This window comes from Gobio gobio (assembly GCF_949357685.1).
Source record: "Gobio gobio genome assembly, chromosome: 17".
Lineage (NCBI taxonomy): Eukaryota > Metazoa > Chordata > Actinopteri > Cypriniformes > Gobionidae > Gobio > Gobio gobio.
The window spans coordinates 13193442-13211212 of record NC_137110.1 but is presented as its reverse complement, the minus strand read 5'-3'; the positions used below and the strand labels follow the sequence as shown (position 1 = coordinate 13211212).

Here is a 17771-nt window from a genome sequence, read left to right as displayed (position 1 = left end):
AAATCTTACCGTTCTCAAACTTTTGACCGGTAGTGTATATATATATATATATATATATATATATATATATATATATATATATATATATATATATATATTGGAAATGTGTTCGCTTTTAATACTTAATATAATTCTTAAATATGATAATTGCTTATTATATGCCATTTTTTTTCCAACATGACTTTCTTCCATGAAATGCAAACTGTCATATAAATGCAAATTGTCATATTTAATGTTGGCGCATCACAGTCGGTAAATATATAAGATAAAGATATAAAACCTATAGGCTAATGGAAGATTTTGGCAAATAACTTATTACTGTATAGGGGAATTCAGGGTGATTGGGACACTTTTTGCCATTGAGATGACTTGGAAAGTGTCCCAATCACCCTGAATTCACTCTATATTTTAGTCTGTTCCTTGCACAAAGCTTTAACATGGTTTTAGATGACTTAATGTATAGGATATATAGGACAATTCGGTCACGCTTTAGATTGGGGTCAAATTCTCACTAACTAACGTTTATTAACGTTCACTATTAACATGCTTTATAAGTACTAAAAACAGCCAATATCCTAGTAAGACGCTGCTAATAAGCAACTAGTTAATAGTGAGAGTTGGACCCTAAACTAAAGTGTTTCTGTCAAGTCATAAGGACCACCTTTATTATAGTTGTATGGGGCTTTTTAGTCCTTTCTGCTTTTGAAAATGAACAGTGTGAACCTTTTCCAGCATGAACCATCTTTTGTTTTCATAGAAGAAAGAAATCCTATTGAATTCGACCGACATGACGCTGAGTTATTAATTACAGAATTTTATTTTGGGGTGAACTACTGATTATAAAGCGAATATTAAATGATATAATCTATCACTTTGAAGAAACTCACAGTCAAAATTTGTCTTCAGGATGTAGTCCTTGTACAGCTTTTTCCCGTTCACTGGTTTCAGGGCACTGCAGAGTTTGGTGGAATTTGAGCACAGTGCTTGCCTCATGTTGTGAAGGGCATGGGCCATAGCGTAGACAGCATTGACCACAAACATGATCTTGGACTCCTGCTCGAATTTGCCGTCCCGGAGAGAATGTTTCCCACAGTTAATGTCGTGCAGGCTACACTGAAAGCGGTTTTCCCAGAACTCTCTGAACCAGGGGTTACGTGTGTTGTTGTATGGATTGAGGTTTGTGAAGTACGCTGCAAATTCAGCGATCGGATAGGACGCCAGCTCAATGGTAAAAGCTCCATCCGCCACATTCTCGCTCCCTCTCACCACACTCTCCTGCGCCCCCCAGCCATCGCTGGCCACCCAGGTGAAGGAGACGTTCATGCGCTTTGCTGCAACCAAGAGCTCTCTTGCGTCTTCACTTCTGGTGAAGAGGATTACTACTTTAGCGTTGGACTTCTGCAACAGAGATCGGATTACTCCATCATAACTGAAGCGGTCCATGGAACGACTGACCTTGGCGGACGTAGCTATGCAGATTTGCAAGGCGCGGGCCTCTTGCTGGAAGGCGTCGATACCCGTCTCCCCATAATCGCCCTCTGAGGCAACGGTGGAGACGTATGTCCAGTTGAAATAGCGGAGGATCTCAGCAATGGCTTTGGCTTGGTAGAAGTCAGGGGGTACAGTCCGGGCAAAGTAATCATAACGGGATTTGTCACTCAGTTTCGCACTGGTGGAGGCATAACTGATCTGAGGAATCTGGAAAAGACGCAGGAGATTGGCCACCTGCAAAAGGACAAATGAAAAACTGTGATGAAAAACTACTGAAGTGTGTAAACGGCCACACTATTTCACTGTGATTCACGAGTGCTGACTGTCAGTATAATTCTTTTAAACGACATGATCAAAATGATGTTTGTTTAGACCCTACAACCTTGTGGGCTTTTCATTTTCAGCCCAGTACCCAAAGATGTACAAAAGATTTATATTTCAAATAAACGCTGTTCTTTTGAACTTTCTATTCATCAAAGAATCCTGAAAAAGTGTATCATGGTTTCAACAGACATTTTAAGCCACACAACTGTTTTCAACATAGATCATAAGAAATGTTTCTTGAGCAACATATCAGTATATGGGTGTTTCTTAAACGGAAGGCTGTGTCCTATGAAGGCTGCAAATCTTGGCTGCCACGTCACCAAACGAAAGCCATCTCAATTTGAAGGACCCTTGGAAGGGAGCCTTCTTTTCGCGTCCTTCTTTTGGCCTGTTTTGAAGGACGCATCCTTCGTGTCCTTAAATCACCCACAAACCTTTGCATGCATTTAATTTAATGAAAATATATTAAATTATTTTATTTATTTATAAAATAAATTCATATATGAAAGCATAGATGTTATCTTTTGTTTTGCTGTAAATTAATCACTAATACTAAACTGCCAAAACTGGGAGAATGCAGACGGCTGTCATTCACTGTATTGCATTAAAGGGATAGTTCACCCAAAAATGAAAATTCTGTCATAATTTACTCACCCTCACGTTGTTCCAAACCTGTATGAGTTTCTTTGTTCTGTTGAACACAAAAGAAGATGAGAAGAATGTTTGTAACCAAGCAGATAGAGCAACCATTGACTACCATAGTATTTTTTTTCCCTACTATGGTAGTCAATGGTTGCTCTATCTGCTTGGTTACAAACATTCTTCAAAATATCTTCGTTTGTGTTCAGCAGAACAAAGAAACTCAAACAGGTTTGGAACAACTTGAGGGTGAGTAAATTATGACAGAATTTTCATTTTTGGGTGAACTATCCCTTTAATAAAAAGCCAGTAAATCGAAAGATTTGTAATACAAAGTATTTTTTCACAATTACTTTTTAATAGTATTTTTTGTGCCGTGACCTTGGAGGCGGTTGACACTAACTAGACTGTCTCATACTAGAGTTTAATTGCTGAGGAGGACTCGAGCCTACAAGCCTCTAAAGCAGGGTTTTTTCAAACTTTATGATTCCAAGGACCACCAAATATGATTAACCTTATATGAGGGACCCCCTTAGTAAAATCCATCTACATATTTTTTTATGTATGAAAAAAACATTTAAACTGTTAGATAAATAGTAAGTGTGATATTACAAATACAACATATTGTTTCCAAACTTAAATTGGCTATACTTAATGTTGGATGTATAAACCTGAATAAGAACATTTCCAATAAAAAAATATTTGTACATCCTGACTTTATATCTCGCAATTCTGACTATAACTCACAATTCTGACTTTATAACTCGCAATTCTGACTTTATAACTCACAATTCTGACTTTATAACTCGCAATTCTGACTTTATATCTCACAATTTGGACTTTATATCTCGCAGTTCTGACTATAACTCGCAATTCTGACTCTATAACTCGCAATTCTGACTTTATAACTCGCAATTCTGACTAAACTCGCAATTCTGACTTTATTTTCTCGCAATTCTGACTTTATTTCTCACAATGTGGACTTTATATCTCGCAATTCTGACTATAACTCGCAATTCTGACTATATCTCACAATTTGGACTTTATATCTCGCAATTCTGACTATAACTCGCAATTCTGACTTTATATCTCACAATTCTGACTTTATAACTCTCAATTCTGACTTTATATTTCACAATTGTGACTTTAAATCTCGCAATTCTGACTTTATATCTCACAATTTGGACTTTATATCTTGCAATTCTGACTATAATTCGCAATTCTGACTTTTAATCTCACAATTCTGACTTTATATCTCACAATTTGGACTTTATATCTCACAATTCTGACTATAACTCACAATTCTGACTATAACTCGCAATTCTGAGTTTATATCACAATTTAGACTTTATATCTCGCAGTTCTGACTATAACTCGCAATTCTGACTTTATAACTCGCAATTCTGACTAAACTCGCAATTCTGACTTTATTTTCTCGCAATTCTGACTTTATTTCTCACAATGTGGACTTTATATCTCGCAATTCTGACTATAACTCGCAATTCTGACTATATCTCACAATTTGGACTTTATATCTCGCAATTCTGACTATAACTCGCAATTCTGACTTTATATCTCACAATTCTGACTTTATAACTCTCAATTCTGACTTTATATTTCACAATTGTGACTTTAAATCTCGCAATTCTGACTTTATATCTCACAATTTGGACTTTATATCTTGCAATTCTGACTATAATTCGCAATTCTGACTTTTAATCTCACAATTCTGACTTTATATCTCACAATTTGGACTTTATATCTCACAATTCTGACTATAACTCACAATTCTGACTATAACTCGCAATTCTGAGTTTATATCTCACAATTTAGACTTTATATCTCGCAATTCTGACTATATATCTCACAATTCTGACTTTATAACTCGCAATTCTGACTTTATAACTTGTTATTCTGACTTTATATCTCGCAATTCTGACTTTATAACTCACAATTCTGACTTTATAACTCACAATTCTGACTTTATAACTTGCAATTCTGACTTTATAACTCACAATTCTGACTTTTTAACTCACAATTCTGACTTTATAACTTGCAATTCTGACTTTATAACTCACAAATGCGACTTTATATCATGCAATTGTGAGAAAAAGTCACAATTACCTTTTGTATTGTTTTATTCTGTGGCGGAAACAAGCTTCCATAAGTCTGGAGCAATAGCTGCTAAAAATGAATCTTTTTATCAGAAAAAATAAAATACATTTTAAAAAATAATATATAAAATATAAAAAATGCCGCATTAGTGCACACAAGGCTTCTTTCAAAAACATTTATACAATATTGTATATACACATTTATAATATATTTACTACATTGTTCTTATGACTCAAATGATTGCAGGAGAGACTCTTATTCAAATTAATGTTATTGAGAGATTAAAAAACATTATATAAAATGTAAAATAAACATGCAAATCTCTAGCCCTGTGAAGCCATTTTTATCTTTCAGTGTTGTCGCAGTAACTGTGTTTTGCCATAGTGCATACATCAAAATAATGAATGAACCATCATCTGCATTTACAGAAAACGCTGACAGTGGCAGTTTAAGCTGTAGTTAGGTCTGCAACTTAGGTCTAAGCATGATTAGAGCAGTGATTAGTTAGTCTCACCCTTCTCACTTGTCTCATCTATGAGAACCCTAATGGCAACACTTCACATTTGCATGAGAAAAATCTGAAAAAAACTCTTTAACCCTTCCACTGTCATAACGGAGATTTATTTGTGAAATATGCATGTACGAAAACTGCTCATGAGAGAGTTAATTTACTGTCTAGGTGTTGACGGACAGTGAAGCACTAGATCTATATGGTTTTACACACCAATTCATTTCACTCAGTAAACCTGAGACACTTTTTTGCCAGCTGTGTGTGAGTGTTTTTCAGTTGTGATCATGTGATATGCAATAGAGCCTGACTGGTCTTTGCCTCAGGCAGTTCCTTAGAAGCCTGAGGGAAAGTCAGCATGAAGACTGCAGCAGTGAATAAGAAAGCTTTTCAGGTTTTCTCTGTACTGTATGTCAACATTGCATAACATGTAATTGTCATCTGACTTACATATTAACACAGGGGTCTTCAATGTTTTTCAAGGACCAAAGGACCCCTTAGGCGATAGAGACATGGAGCAGGGACCCCCGATACAAAATGTGTCAAACAGAGCTACATATTAAGCATATAGCCTTCAATATAAATAGAAACTAACTATTATGATTAACAATAAGTTAGAGATCATCAAGCATGTCTATGATTGGATACATTTCTCACCACTGCATAACATGCTGTAAAAGGAACATTTCAGGTTCTCCATAGCGCAATTATAAAGGGTTCTCCATGAGCGCAACTCAAATGCAATGTTTCGCCAATAATATTATTACAGAATCAGTGGCGGGTACTCGTTTCAGGGTGCTTATATTTGAATTTGACTTTGTGATGTTTTTTTCCCCATATTATAATTTTTTGATCAAAAAATAATTTTTGATCAAATATTAATTGGCAGACCCCCTGCAGTACCGCTGCGGACCCCCGGTTGAAGACCCATGGGTTAACATATTCAGCATCACGTAAATACACAGTCAATAGGCAATGCATGTGAATAGACGTCCCATACACAAAAGAAAAGGTCTCATAAAAAGAGAAATACAAAGATAGCCTTTTTGCTATCCCAATGCAATGCTTTCCAAATCCACATGGGACATTTAACAATATAATTTGCAGTTTTCATAAGTAAAGTAATTATTGTTGAAGCTCAACAAGTAAGCAAATCATAGCCCCGCAAATTGTTTAATTTCCTTTGTAAGAATCTGAGAAAATAAGTAGATTCATCACAATTAGGTATTTTAACAACTGGCATAAAATGTAACTAATAATTTCTGTTTATAGTTTCAAAAAAGCACAATCAAAATATTTCCTGTACCTCCTGGAATCTGCTCAAGTATTTCTATGATTATCTTAATCATACTATAACTATGTATACAGACCAAGCATGAATCACTCCACACACTCACTCTGTGTCTGAGAGATTTGGGCATAAATTGTTCATTTAAGCCTATTACGCATATCTAGACCTTCAGACTTACTTATGGCGGCCCCATGTCAGCTTTCATTGGCCAATAAGCACCCAAAGGCCATCTGACTGACATGTAAAGCAACCAATCACAGTTTGTTTCGTTCCGCGTCATGGAAAATTTAACGCCAATGTTCCTACAATAACAGACCGCTGTGTAAAACTCTTGGACGTATTTGTCCAAGATATGTCGCAAAATTGACATACTTCACATACTTTTGAAAATCAAGCGTTTAGTTGATCATGATAAGCGCTCATTGTCACAGCTGTAATTGACAGTTTAAGAACGCGACACATGTCTCCCGGAAATCCTGTAGAAGTCCCCATTTTGTGTGTCATGTGCGTCAGACGTTCAGCCAACGGTCTGTGTGCATGACGTCTAATTTAACCCTAACAAATCTCAATAAATGTCATTATATGTGGGATCACAAACTAAGTACGCTCACGGTTAAAAAAGCAATTACCAACCACTGTTTTGTAAGCAAAAATGGAATAAAGATACCAAGGCCGCTCTTCACATCCTCTAGAGTCAAGACTAGCTTTCTCCATCAAACAAAAGGCAACAAATTATTAATGTAACTGCCTTTCCTCATGTACTTTCACTTAAACAGCCACTTAGAAATACTACCTGTCTGTTATGATGGCAGTAAAATGTCTATTGCACACTGCCCTACTTACTGTAAGTGCTGTACCTCAAGAATGTGTACTAGAGCAATTTTCATGTCATTCTGTGGTTACTAATGTATGGCAGTCTGTCTTGCGTCAATATTAATGTCACTTTTGACTGTGTTACACTGCTGGGGCCAAAACTAATACTATACTACAAAGCTCATGCTGGTCATTAGCTCAAAATAAACCACAACAGGGTGATCAAGTGCTCAAACTTAAACGACTGCTCACCTAATGAATTAAAACGTGGTCATGAAATATCGATTTAAAATAATTGTAGAATCTTTCATGTACTGTATGTTGTAAGATAGGACAAATATAGTTCATTCCAAGCTAACAAAAATATGTTTTGCTAACGTTCCCATTAAGTTATGAAAACGTTATTTCGGAATGTTGTTTTTTTTACGTTTTTTAAATGTTTATTCTTGGTTATGCGAGCATTCCATTAGATTTTTTTTTTTGCAAACATTACCTAAAACAAGTAGAAAAAAAACAACAAAAAAAAACATTAGATGAACATCCAACACTCAAAAAATTATTTTATGATGTTCACTTTATTTAAGCAATTAATCTTGATGTAACACAATTATATCAGGTTTCTGGTTCAAATGTAATTGATTCATGTTAAACTGACTTAAAACAGTTACTCTTTGACATAACTTTATGTTTTCATTTTGAAATAACATTTTTCAATCATGTAACCCAATCAAACAAGACTTTCACTTCCCATCATGCTTTGCAAAGGGGCTGAATTCGGAGAGTAAATGTTTAAATAAAGTGCTATTTGATGCATTTTTAACAAGATGAGATAATGGAGAGGCTTTTTAATGCTTAATGTTTTGTTATGTTGGTATTTAAAAGTTTGTGTTATGTTAGTGTGTTTGGAGGTTACCATTGTGGTGAAGTGTAGCGCATGTGGTTGAGATGAGGACCTGCTAAAACCAATTAAAGTTACTTTAATAATAAAAAACAACTATTTTGGGCATGACGGATGTAACAAAACCATCTTCTGGCTAGCCAATACAATCTTGTAAAAGGTTTTGTAAATGTTATAAAAATAGAATTTCACTAATTAAAATAATCTATTAAAGCAGCACTAGGTAGTTTTTGCTCTCGGGGTCCCCCTACAGTTGGGAAACATTATTGTCCTCTACTACTGTCGTAAACTGTCATTCTACATCAGTGGATGCATCGCACGTGCATTTGTTGACATGTCAACTATGATAGCCCTGAACACTGCGGGAGGAGTTCACCTGTCTTTGGATTTCACATGCAGGTGTTCTGCTTGCGTCGCGTGTGAAATGTCTTCATCCCAGGTACAGTGGCATATGTTTCAGCATGTCATATGAATATAATTTCATGGGTTTTATTTTTTTCAAACGCCAAATGATCGCGATGCTCACGTTTACAAGCCAGCGTCATTATAGTAGCCTAGTCTATTGGTTCCGGTTTTACAGAATCTATATGATACTTCAATTCAATGTTTGAGTGGTAGGTAATAACCATATATCGTCAATATTATAATATCAACCTACCCTAGATGAATTTGCAAATTTGAAAAATCGATTTGCATTATAGCTTGAGGCAAGACAAATAAACCAATATCACAGACATGTTAGGTATCCTAAAATATGATTTTGTACGTCTTATCATATGTATTTACTTGCAAGAATGTAGCCCCTCCTCCTTCAGCTCACGCACGTGAGCAAACGCTGGCCCAATGTTGATCCTCGTCCTGCCTTTAATCCGATCACTTTCTCGTTTCCTCTTTTTGCTTTCCTCCGACAAAACCTTTGCTTTCTTATTTTTCTGTGCTGCTTCGGCCATGACTATAACATTCGGCAAACAAATAATAGTTTGGCTCGCACGTCCGAATTTAAGGAAGTGGGGGGTGGTGGTGGTGGAAGTGACGTATATGCCGTAAAGCAGTCGAATTTTGTAGTTCTTTTTTTTCTCGGGTTACTACCCGAAACCCGAAATTTAAAAGTACGATTAAAAAAGATACAGACCCCGTCAGGCTATGGCAGACGTGTCATTCAACCTATTGTAAGTCGATGTATCATCACAAGAGGTTTGAAAATATATTATAAAGGTTGAAAAGTTACCTAGTGCTGCTTTAAACTGGATTACTTGATTTTTTTATTTATTTTTTATATTCATTTTAGAATAATTAAACGTTATAGTTTTGGACAAAATTAAGAATGTTAACCTGGTTTAACTAAGTGGCATTGAATTAACCTTATGTAAAAAAGTTTACTGAAATAAACAATGTTAATTAAATTCAACATAACCCAATTACGTGGAACTTGTTGACATAAAAAATGTAATCTTTTTTTGAGTGAACTAAAGCTATTCAGAAAAACACACTCCATGATTGAAGTATAAATTAACATTTTTGTGCTTACATTTTGAGAAGACAAGATAAATTTGAACGAACATTCAATTAACATAACTGCTAGCTTACAACATACAGCATGAGCTTCGGCATAGCAACAAGACGAACACGGCAACAATTTTATATTCAAGTCTTCATATTCAAGTCTTTATATTCAAGGAATCAAGTCTTCTGTGTAATAAAACTGTGTAATAATTATTCAATTGAATTAACATTAGAAAATATGTATTTTAATGAATTACAGCAGAATTATGTTTTACAGATATTAGAATATAACCTTCCCGCTCTCTGTAACGCATATAGCATAATGACCTATACAGAGTCAGTCATCTCATATATAGGAATTTCCAGGGGCATTTTTTACAGTTCTAAGAGAGACGCAATATGAAAAGTTCAGCATACATTTTTCAAATCGGTTGCTATAGAAACAAGTTGGGTTGAAAATGAAAGGGTGCCTTTGAGAAGCAGAGGTTAATATTGTTACTTTGTTTCCCCAGAGGTTTCCTATACCTCGCTTTGAGATCAGCCTTTCTGACGATTCAATGCCATATAACATTAGCTTTAACTAAATCCCTCTTTCTGTGACAAGTTCAGACTGTCTGTGTTTAAACATATTAGAAGACAGCTGCCAGATTTCTTTTCTGTTTTATTTTCCCGTCATGTCCTCTAGATTCACACACCCTTACTTTAATGCCATATTGCAGGATTTGAGGGGGGGAAAAACAACCACATATTTATTTAATATTGAATTTTTAATGATTAAAATGAAGCAATATAATGTAAGTAAGATATATAACTTCATGGGTGTTGCAGAAATATAACTAGAGACTATCAGTAATTATCTAAATTATAGTCTATGCTCTAATCACCTCTTAATTATAGTAAATTTTCTAATTTGCTCTTAAATTAGATTTAATAGCAGTCTTGTATTCATTAGCCAGCTTTGTACTACAGTGGCGTCAAATTTGCCGCCATCAATTTAAAGTGCATGCAGGTGCTCATGGATATTTATTTATTATGTTGCTTCTGCCTGATGACATTCTAAAAGCTGCCAATCACAATGAAATGACTGTCACCAAGCCAGTGTTTTAGTATACGGTACAGCTTGATATATAGCAAGGATCCAGCGTACAAACAACTTACAATAAAGTGCCATGTTTTTTGGATTGCACCATGGTGAATCATTCATGTCCGTATGTGGGACAAGCTACGCACTTTTTTATACTAAAAAGGTAACTTAAAGCATGATAGATAGTAGCAATATTGCTTGTGTTAGCAAGCACCGCTAATAAATGAAAGAGATGAAATATTAAAAAACAGATGCCAGTGCACAGACACTAAAAAATCATCAAAAGTTTCCAAATTCAAATTGGTCACAGTTACAGTACCAGCTTAATGTTCTCAACAGGAATTTCAATCATATTTTGAGGAGCATTTCAATCCAATTGATTAGCTCTGATTAGCCGTGGGTCGCGTTTCTATTATACCAAATGGCTTTGTGTGACTTAAACACATTAGATATGGAGCTAATGCCCTTTTTCATAATGTCATGATGCAGAGAGTCTGCCTTCAAGACACAGCCTAGGATTTAATTAAGAAAATCACCAGCCACATGGATTTGCAGACGGAAGAGTAAAATGGATTAATTATTCTAGAAGAGAAGATGGCTCTTGAGCAGCGGGATTTGTTTTTGACGGAAGAAGTGGACATACTGTGTGTTTGTTATTTAACATATCCAATTATTCCTGCTACGCAATATATTTTCATGTCTCCATATGTCTTAACATGTTGGAAAAATATTAAACTCAATTATTTAAGAGGAAAATCACATAAATTAATTTGATCACAGTATCGAAATTAAGTAATTGCGAAATAATTGTATTATTGTATACAGGGTCCGGAATGACATCATCATGCATATACTTTCAATTTTAAATGTCTGTGGAGGAGCTCTGACCTCATATGTGGTACCATTTGAAAGTGTAGAGTCTCTACTTTCTGGAGATATGCATTACTTTGGCATTTGTTTTACACAAAGTAACTTATTCACAATAAATGTCCTCCTTTCAGATCCATTTGAATAAATCTTGCATACAACACGACACAGACAAAATTCATTTTTCCACTATTTTCTGGAATTTAGTGGAAACACCCCAAACTGTCTGCAGGGTGCTAGAAATCACAGGGCCTGAGTTACACACTTTCAAAACTGAATTTATACAACAACAAAAAATTCACAAAGCATCTCTTTTTTGGGGGGGGGGGTTATTACAGTTTAGACAACATATATGTTTATCATTTTTAGCAGTGTTTTATGAAACTTCAAAGGGTTTCCTGTAAAATGACACCAATATTTTGAACTTAGACCACTGTATGTGTGTATGGAAAGCTTTTCAATTTGGGTAGGCCAAATCCAGGCAGAAATCCCAAAAATGGTCCCGGATCTTAAGAGGCTAACATACAAACCACAATTTAAATTTATAAAAAAACACAAAAAATTACATTCTGAAATTGAAATAAAATTAATAAATAAAAATGTAATTAAGTTCAAATATCAATATACAAATATACAAATAGATATCTGGAAATATATCAAACTAACATTTTTTGAACATTTTAAAGCCACAATATGTAATTTTTCACTGCTAGATGTCATTTATTCAAAACAAAGGCGTTGCTTGATGACAACTTGATTTCGAGGACCTTTTATTATGCCACAGACGACCGCTTTTGCTTTTTCCTGTCATGCATATCTGGGGTAACGCAGCGCTGTTTTATCATATTACTTACATGATTTGAGTGTGTTGAAAGTTATGTTATAATGCTTCTCTGTGCGTTCGCTCGGCGGCTACTATGAGACACTTGTTGCACACTGCAGTAAGCTAGATGGATATTAGACATGGTAAAACATGGTACTCGCGGTAAATCAAGAAAACAAGATTTAAACTAATAAGACTAACTGTGTTGAGCTATTTAACAATGATTCGTTTTCTGTCAATGAATGTATCCAAACAGTTGCTCACCTGTCTAATAAAACACATAATATATTAAAGCGCCTTTAGTGTTTCATGGTTTCTACAAAATAAAACCAGAAATCGGGGGTTAACGCTGGTATGATGTCATCGATAGGCGACGCACGGACACGGTCCGTGTCCTGGTTAAAATTGCTTATTTCTCTGGATTTAAACATTCTTGGAAACATTTGGGATAATGTAAGTACACAAGTCAACAAAATATATAACATTGTTCTGATGGTTTTTGGGATATTTTAATCCAAAAATCTTACATTTGTGCCTTGAACTTCATTAATAAGTTTGTCTCACTCACTTTAAACATTATATAGGAATCATCAGGATATACATCTTGAATTTACTGATGAGCATGTAAAGATTTTCCCATAAAGACATGTTTCGGTCTGACAGGGCGCTCATGTCTTATTCATTTACACAGCTGCTTAACACTGGCCTGCTGTCAGCCACTCTATCAATACACCCTCTGCACTGCCTTCATATTGACATTTTAGAAGAGGAACGATCCAGAGGCAAAAAAGAGGAAAATGGAGAATAGAGACTGATAGAGAGATAAAGGGAGGGAGGGAGAGATTACGTTGTAGCTACTGTATGGTAAGCAGTAACCTTGTTTGTAAGATTCTGGGAGCTTCTGCTCACACTAGATCCAAGCTGAGCTGGAGATAACACAGAGTATTGCACTATTTCCTTGGTCCAATGACTCAAAGTCTCTTTACTGAAATCCATGATTTTGGCTTCCTCTAGAATGCAAGAAACAGAAGCATCAGAGCAGCAAACCCTGCACAAAACAGCATTGTATAAGGGTTTCAAAAATGAGAAGTAGAGCAAGAAAATAAATATAATGTGTATTACGGACATTTTTTCCATTCATATATCCAGGACCAGCCTATTTACAGCTTAAGAATGAATTGATCTGACTGACCATCTATTCTCCCACTCACTTCTCACTCACTGATGCTCTTTAAACTAATGTAATGTCACACATTGTGCTTGTACTTTCACACATTCCTCTCTATAAAGCTAGTGAACGGCACAACACTGACTCCACCGAGCAATTTGTTCCCAAGCACAGAAAGTGTTACTATGAAATATGTATTACAGTTTTTCTCAGTCGCTTTGGTACATTTCTCAGATCAGAATTGAAATTCTCAAAACTACCTGTTCAATTCTCACATAATTGTGTCACTTGTGCACATCAAAAAAGCAGTTTCTCATTTCTTTGAACAAGTTGCAAATGCTTGTGTACATCCATGCAAATGATTATGTCCAATTCTCTGCTGTTTCCTACATTATCAGTTGCTTATGTCATGTTGATCAAAATGTATTATATTGGGTCTCTGTTGAATAGTCTCACCCCCCACAACATTTAGGCATTAGTTCATAGCATAAGTCTTAACATGCAAAATGGTTGAACAAGTTGTCATAATATGACAAGCATATTTCTATACATTTCCGTTAGACGTTCATATTTCTACTTTTGTTTTTCAGTTTTTTTTCCTTTTTGCTATGCAGTGCTGTCTTTTTCTCTCTGTATCGCAATGACATGGTATGTCAACAAATTACAGTACAAACAGTAAAAGCGTAAATGTGAATCTTGTCCAGTCTCTTACAATCAAACTCCCACATACACTAAGGTGTAACCAACAATTTACAATAATTGTCATCAAAACTTTAGCCATAGTTTACACCAGAACATCCCTCCAGAGTACAGTTATATTGACAACATGACTAAGCAATTTGACTGTCTTATTCATACACAATGACACAAGGACTTGTCATTCTGATGGCACTGACATGTTCATTGACACAGATATTTACTTTTGAGAGATGAACTATGGATTTTGAGCAAGAGACTGGCTTTTGCAGGTAATCCATGGTGTTTTGCTATTTGTACGAATTGTTTTGAGAAATGCACTTGTTGTTTTGCAAATGTCGAGGATGATTCGAGAAATGTACCAAAGCGACTGAGAAAAACTGTAACAGAGTAGAGGGAAAAATTGAAACACACTTTTGCAGAAACTCTTCCAGCTCAGAGACAGAGATGGGGACAGATAAGAAATCAGAAATGAAGATAAAGATGAACTATGGTTTGTCTGCTGACACAACATGTACTTCGGGACTGCCAAAGTTAACTGTAAAATTGCTTTGGAATTATAGGGTGAATTCAGGGTGAAGTCAACTCAATGGCAAAAAAGTGTCCAATCAACCTGAATTCCTATGCTAGCAAAAATACTCTGCAAATCCATTTGAATTGAACTGAAAATGATCATTATTATTATTATTATTATTATTAATTATTATTAAATCAGACAGACAGACAGACAGACAGACAGACAGACAGACAGACAGACAGACAGACAGACAGACAGACAGACAGACAGACAGACAGACAGACAGACAGACAGACAGACAGACAGACAGACAGACAGACAGACAGACAGACAGATAGATAGATAGATAGATAGATAGATAGATAGATAGATAGATAGATAGATAGATAGATAGATAGATAGATAGATAGATAGATAGATAGATAGATAGATAGATAGATAGATAGATAGATAGATAGATAGATAGATAGAATACAGACAGACAGACAGACAGACAGACAGACAGACAGACAGACAGAAGATAGATAGATAGATAGATAGATAGACAGACAGACAGACAGACAGACAGACAGACAGACAGACAGACAGACAGACAGACAGACAGACAGACAGACAGACAGACAGACAGACAGACAGATGATAGATAGATAGATAGATAGATAGATAGATAGATAGATAGATAGATAGATAGATAGATAGATAGATAGATAGATAGATAGATAGATAGATAGATAGATAGATAGATAGATAGATAGATAGATAGATAGATAGATAGATAGATAGATAGATAGATAGATAGATAGATAGATAGATAGATAACAATTATCGTGAAACTTTTCAAAAGTACAAATTATGCTTTAAGAGTTATATGTAAAACCACGTCAGAATGTTTCCCCTCAATTTGAATGGACGTGATTCTTCTGCTTTCATAAAGATGTCATGACTTTTTCAACATGAAAAACCCATCTGTTCGTCCCTAGAGATGCCCTCATCCTACTTTACCATGAAAACACATTCCCACTGCACATCACAAAGACACGCACATTCAAACACAACCCAAAACTGCATTCATGCTCAATAAATAAAAACATATTGAAAAATGCAACAATTTATACATGCGTTTGAGGAATACGATATGAGGATTATGATAAATGCGGTGATAATGATGACAACAAAATAACATTTATGATAATGCTGCTGACATCAGTGATAGTGATGATGAAGAATGACAGCGCCGGCACTGACAATGCGAATATTAGCGACATGGAGGATGCTATGAGTGATGAGCTAACACTGCAGTGACATCTTTTGTGCAGCTTTGTTTGCCTCTACATCAGAGGAGGTGGATTCCACATTCGGGATTTTGAAGAGTTCCGTTGCCAGGCAACAGCTGTGGATGTGTTTGGTCAGGTGGAAGTGTGACCCGGTTAGAGAGGAGAGGATCGCTCTAATCTAACTCTGATCCTTCACCCCAGCCTGACAGAGGACTCTCTTGCTCAGGCTCGCTCTCTTTCTAACAGGGGCCTTTACTTTCATGTGCCCTTTAGGTGGCATCAAAGTCACTGGCCACCATCCTAGCGCTCACAATCTCAACAATCCTTGAGTTACAGATTAATGATTTTAATAGTCTAAATGTGAACATTTAAAGGGTTAGTTCACCCAAAAATGAAAATTCTGTCATTAATTACTCACCCTTATGTCGTTCGACACCCGTAAGACTTCGGAACACAAATGAAGATATTTTTGTTGAAAGCTGTGGCTGAGAAAGGCTTCAGATAGGCCTCCATTGGCATTCAGTACATTTACACTCCCAAGACCCATAAAAGGCACTTAAAACGTCGTTACAAAGTCCATCTCACCACAGTGACTCTACAATAATTTTACAATGCGACGACAATAGTTTTTGTGCGCAAAAAAAATCGAAATAACACCTTCATCCAACTTGTTCTTGTCTTCCGCGTGTGCCTCCACGACGCATGCGCAAGAATATGACGTAGCGCCAGCGTTCGGGAATCCATGAAATACACACTTTAGCCCGATTTTGAGAACTACGCCGAGACCTAAAGCACGATCAATGTAGAATTCAACAGCTTAGATACGCGCGTCTTCCTCTGCTTGTAAACAAATCGCTTCTGGGTCATGTGTCCGAACGCCGGATCTGCGTCATATTCTCGCGCATGCTTCGTGGAGGCATACACGGAAGACAAGAACAAGTTGGATGAAGGTGTTATTTCGATTTTTTTTTGCGCACAAAAACTATTGTGGTCGCATCGTAAAATTATTGTAGAGCCACTGTGGTGAGATGGACTTTGTAACGACGTTTTAAGTGCCTTTTATGGGTCTTGCGAGTGTAAATGTACCGAATGCCAATGGAGGCCTGTCTGAAGCCTTTCTCAGCCACAGCTTTCAACTAAAATATCTTCATTTGTGTTCCGAATATGAACGGAGGTCTTACGGGTGTCGAACGACATGAGGGTGAGTAATTAATGACAGAATTTTTATTTTTGGGTGAACTAACCCTTTAATGCACCCTGTGTGATGAACAAATCTCATTCTTATCAGGGGGTTCATAGTGAGCTGCACATCAGTGTAGTGTACATGCTCAATATTTTGGAAAAGCTGAATTTTCAACATCATTACTCCAGTCTTCAGTCTCATCATTAAACATAAATCATTCTAAAATGCTGATTTGCTGCTAAAGAAACATTTCTCATTATTATCAATGTTAAAAACAGTTGTGTTGCTTAATATTTTTGTGTAAGTGTTTTATTCAAAATAACAATTTGAAATATAATTTTTTTAACAGTCTTTTAAGTCTTTACTGTCACTTTTGAACAATTGAATGCATCCTTGCTGTATAAAAGTATTAATTTCTTCTTCTCTTCTTCTTCTTTTCTTAAAAAAAATTTTTTTTTTAAATCTTACTGTCCCCAACGGAGGCTTGTTTCCGCCACAGATTAAAAAGATTTTTAAAAAAATCGTATCTTCCAATTTTGAATTTGTTTTGTGTAATTGCAAGTTTATATCTTGCAAT

The 17771-nt window shown here is 35.8% G+C and overlaps 1 protein-coding gene across 1 annotated transcript in view; it reads right to left on the bottom strand.

Moving 5' to 3' along the window:
- grm2a (glutamate receptor, metabotropic 2a) overlaps positions 1-17771 on the bottom strand; it is a 70345-nt gene that overhangs the window by 9303 nt on the left and 43271 nt on the right. Inside the window, exon 3 of the mRNA XM_079840433.1 lies at positions 888-1725. Coding sequence (XP_079696559.1) covers positions 888-1725 — 838 coding nt within the window. The remainder of the gene's footprint in view (positions 1-887; positions 1726-17771) is intronic.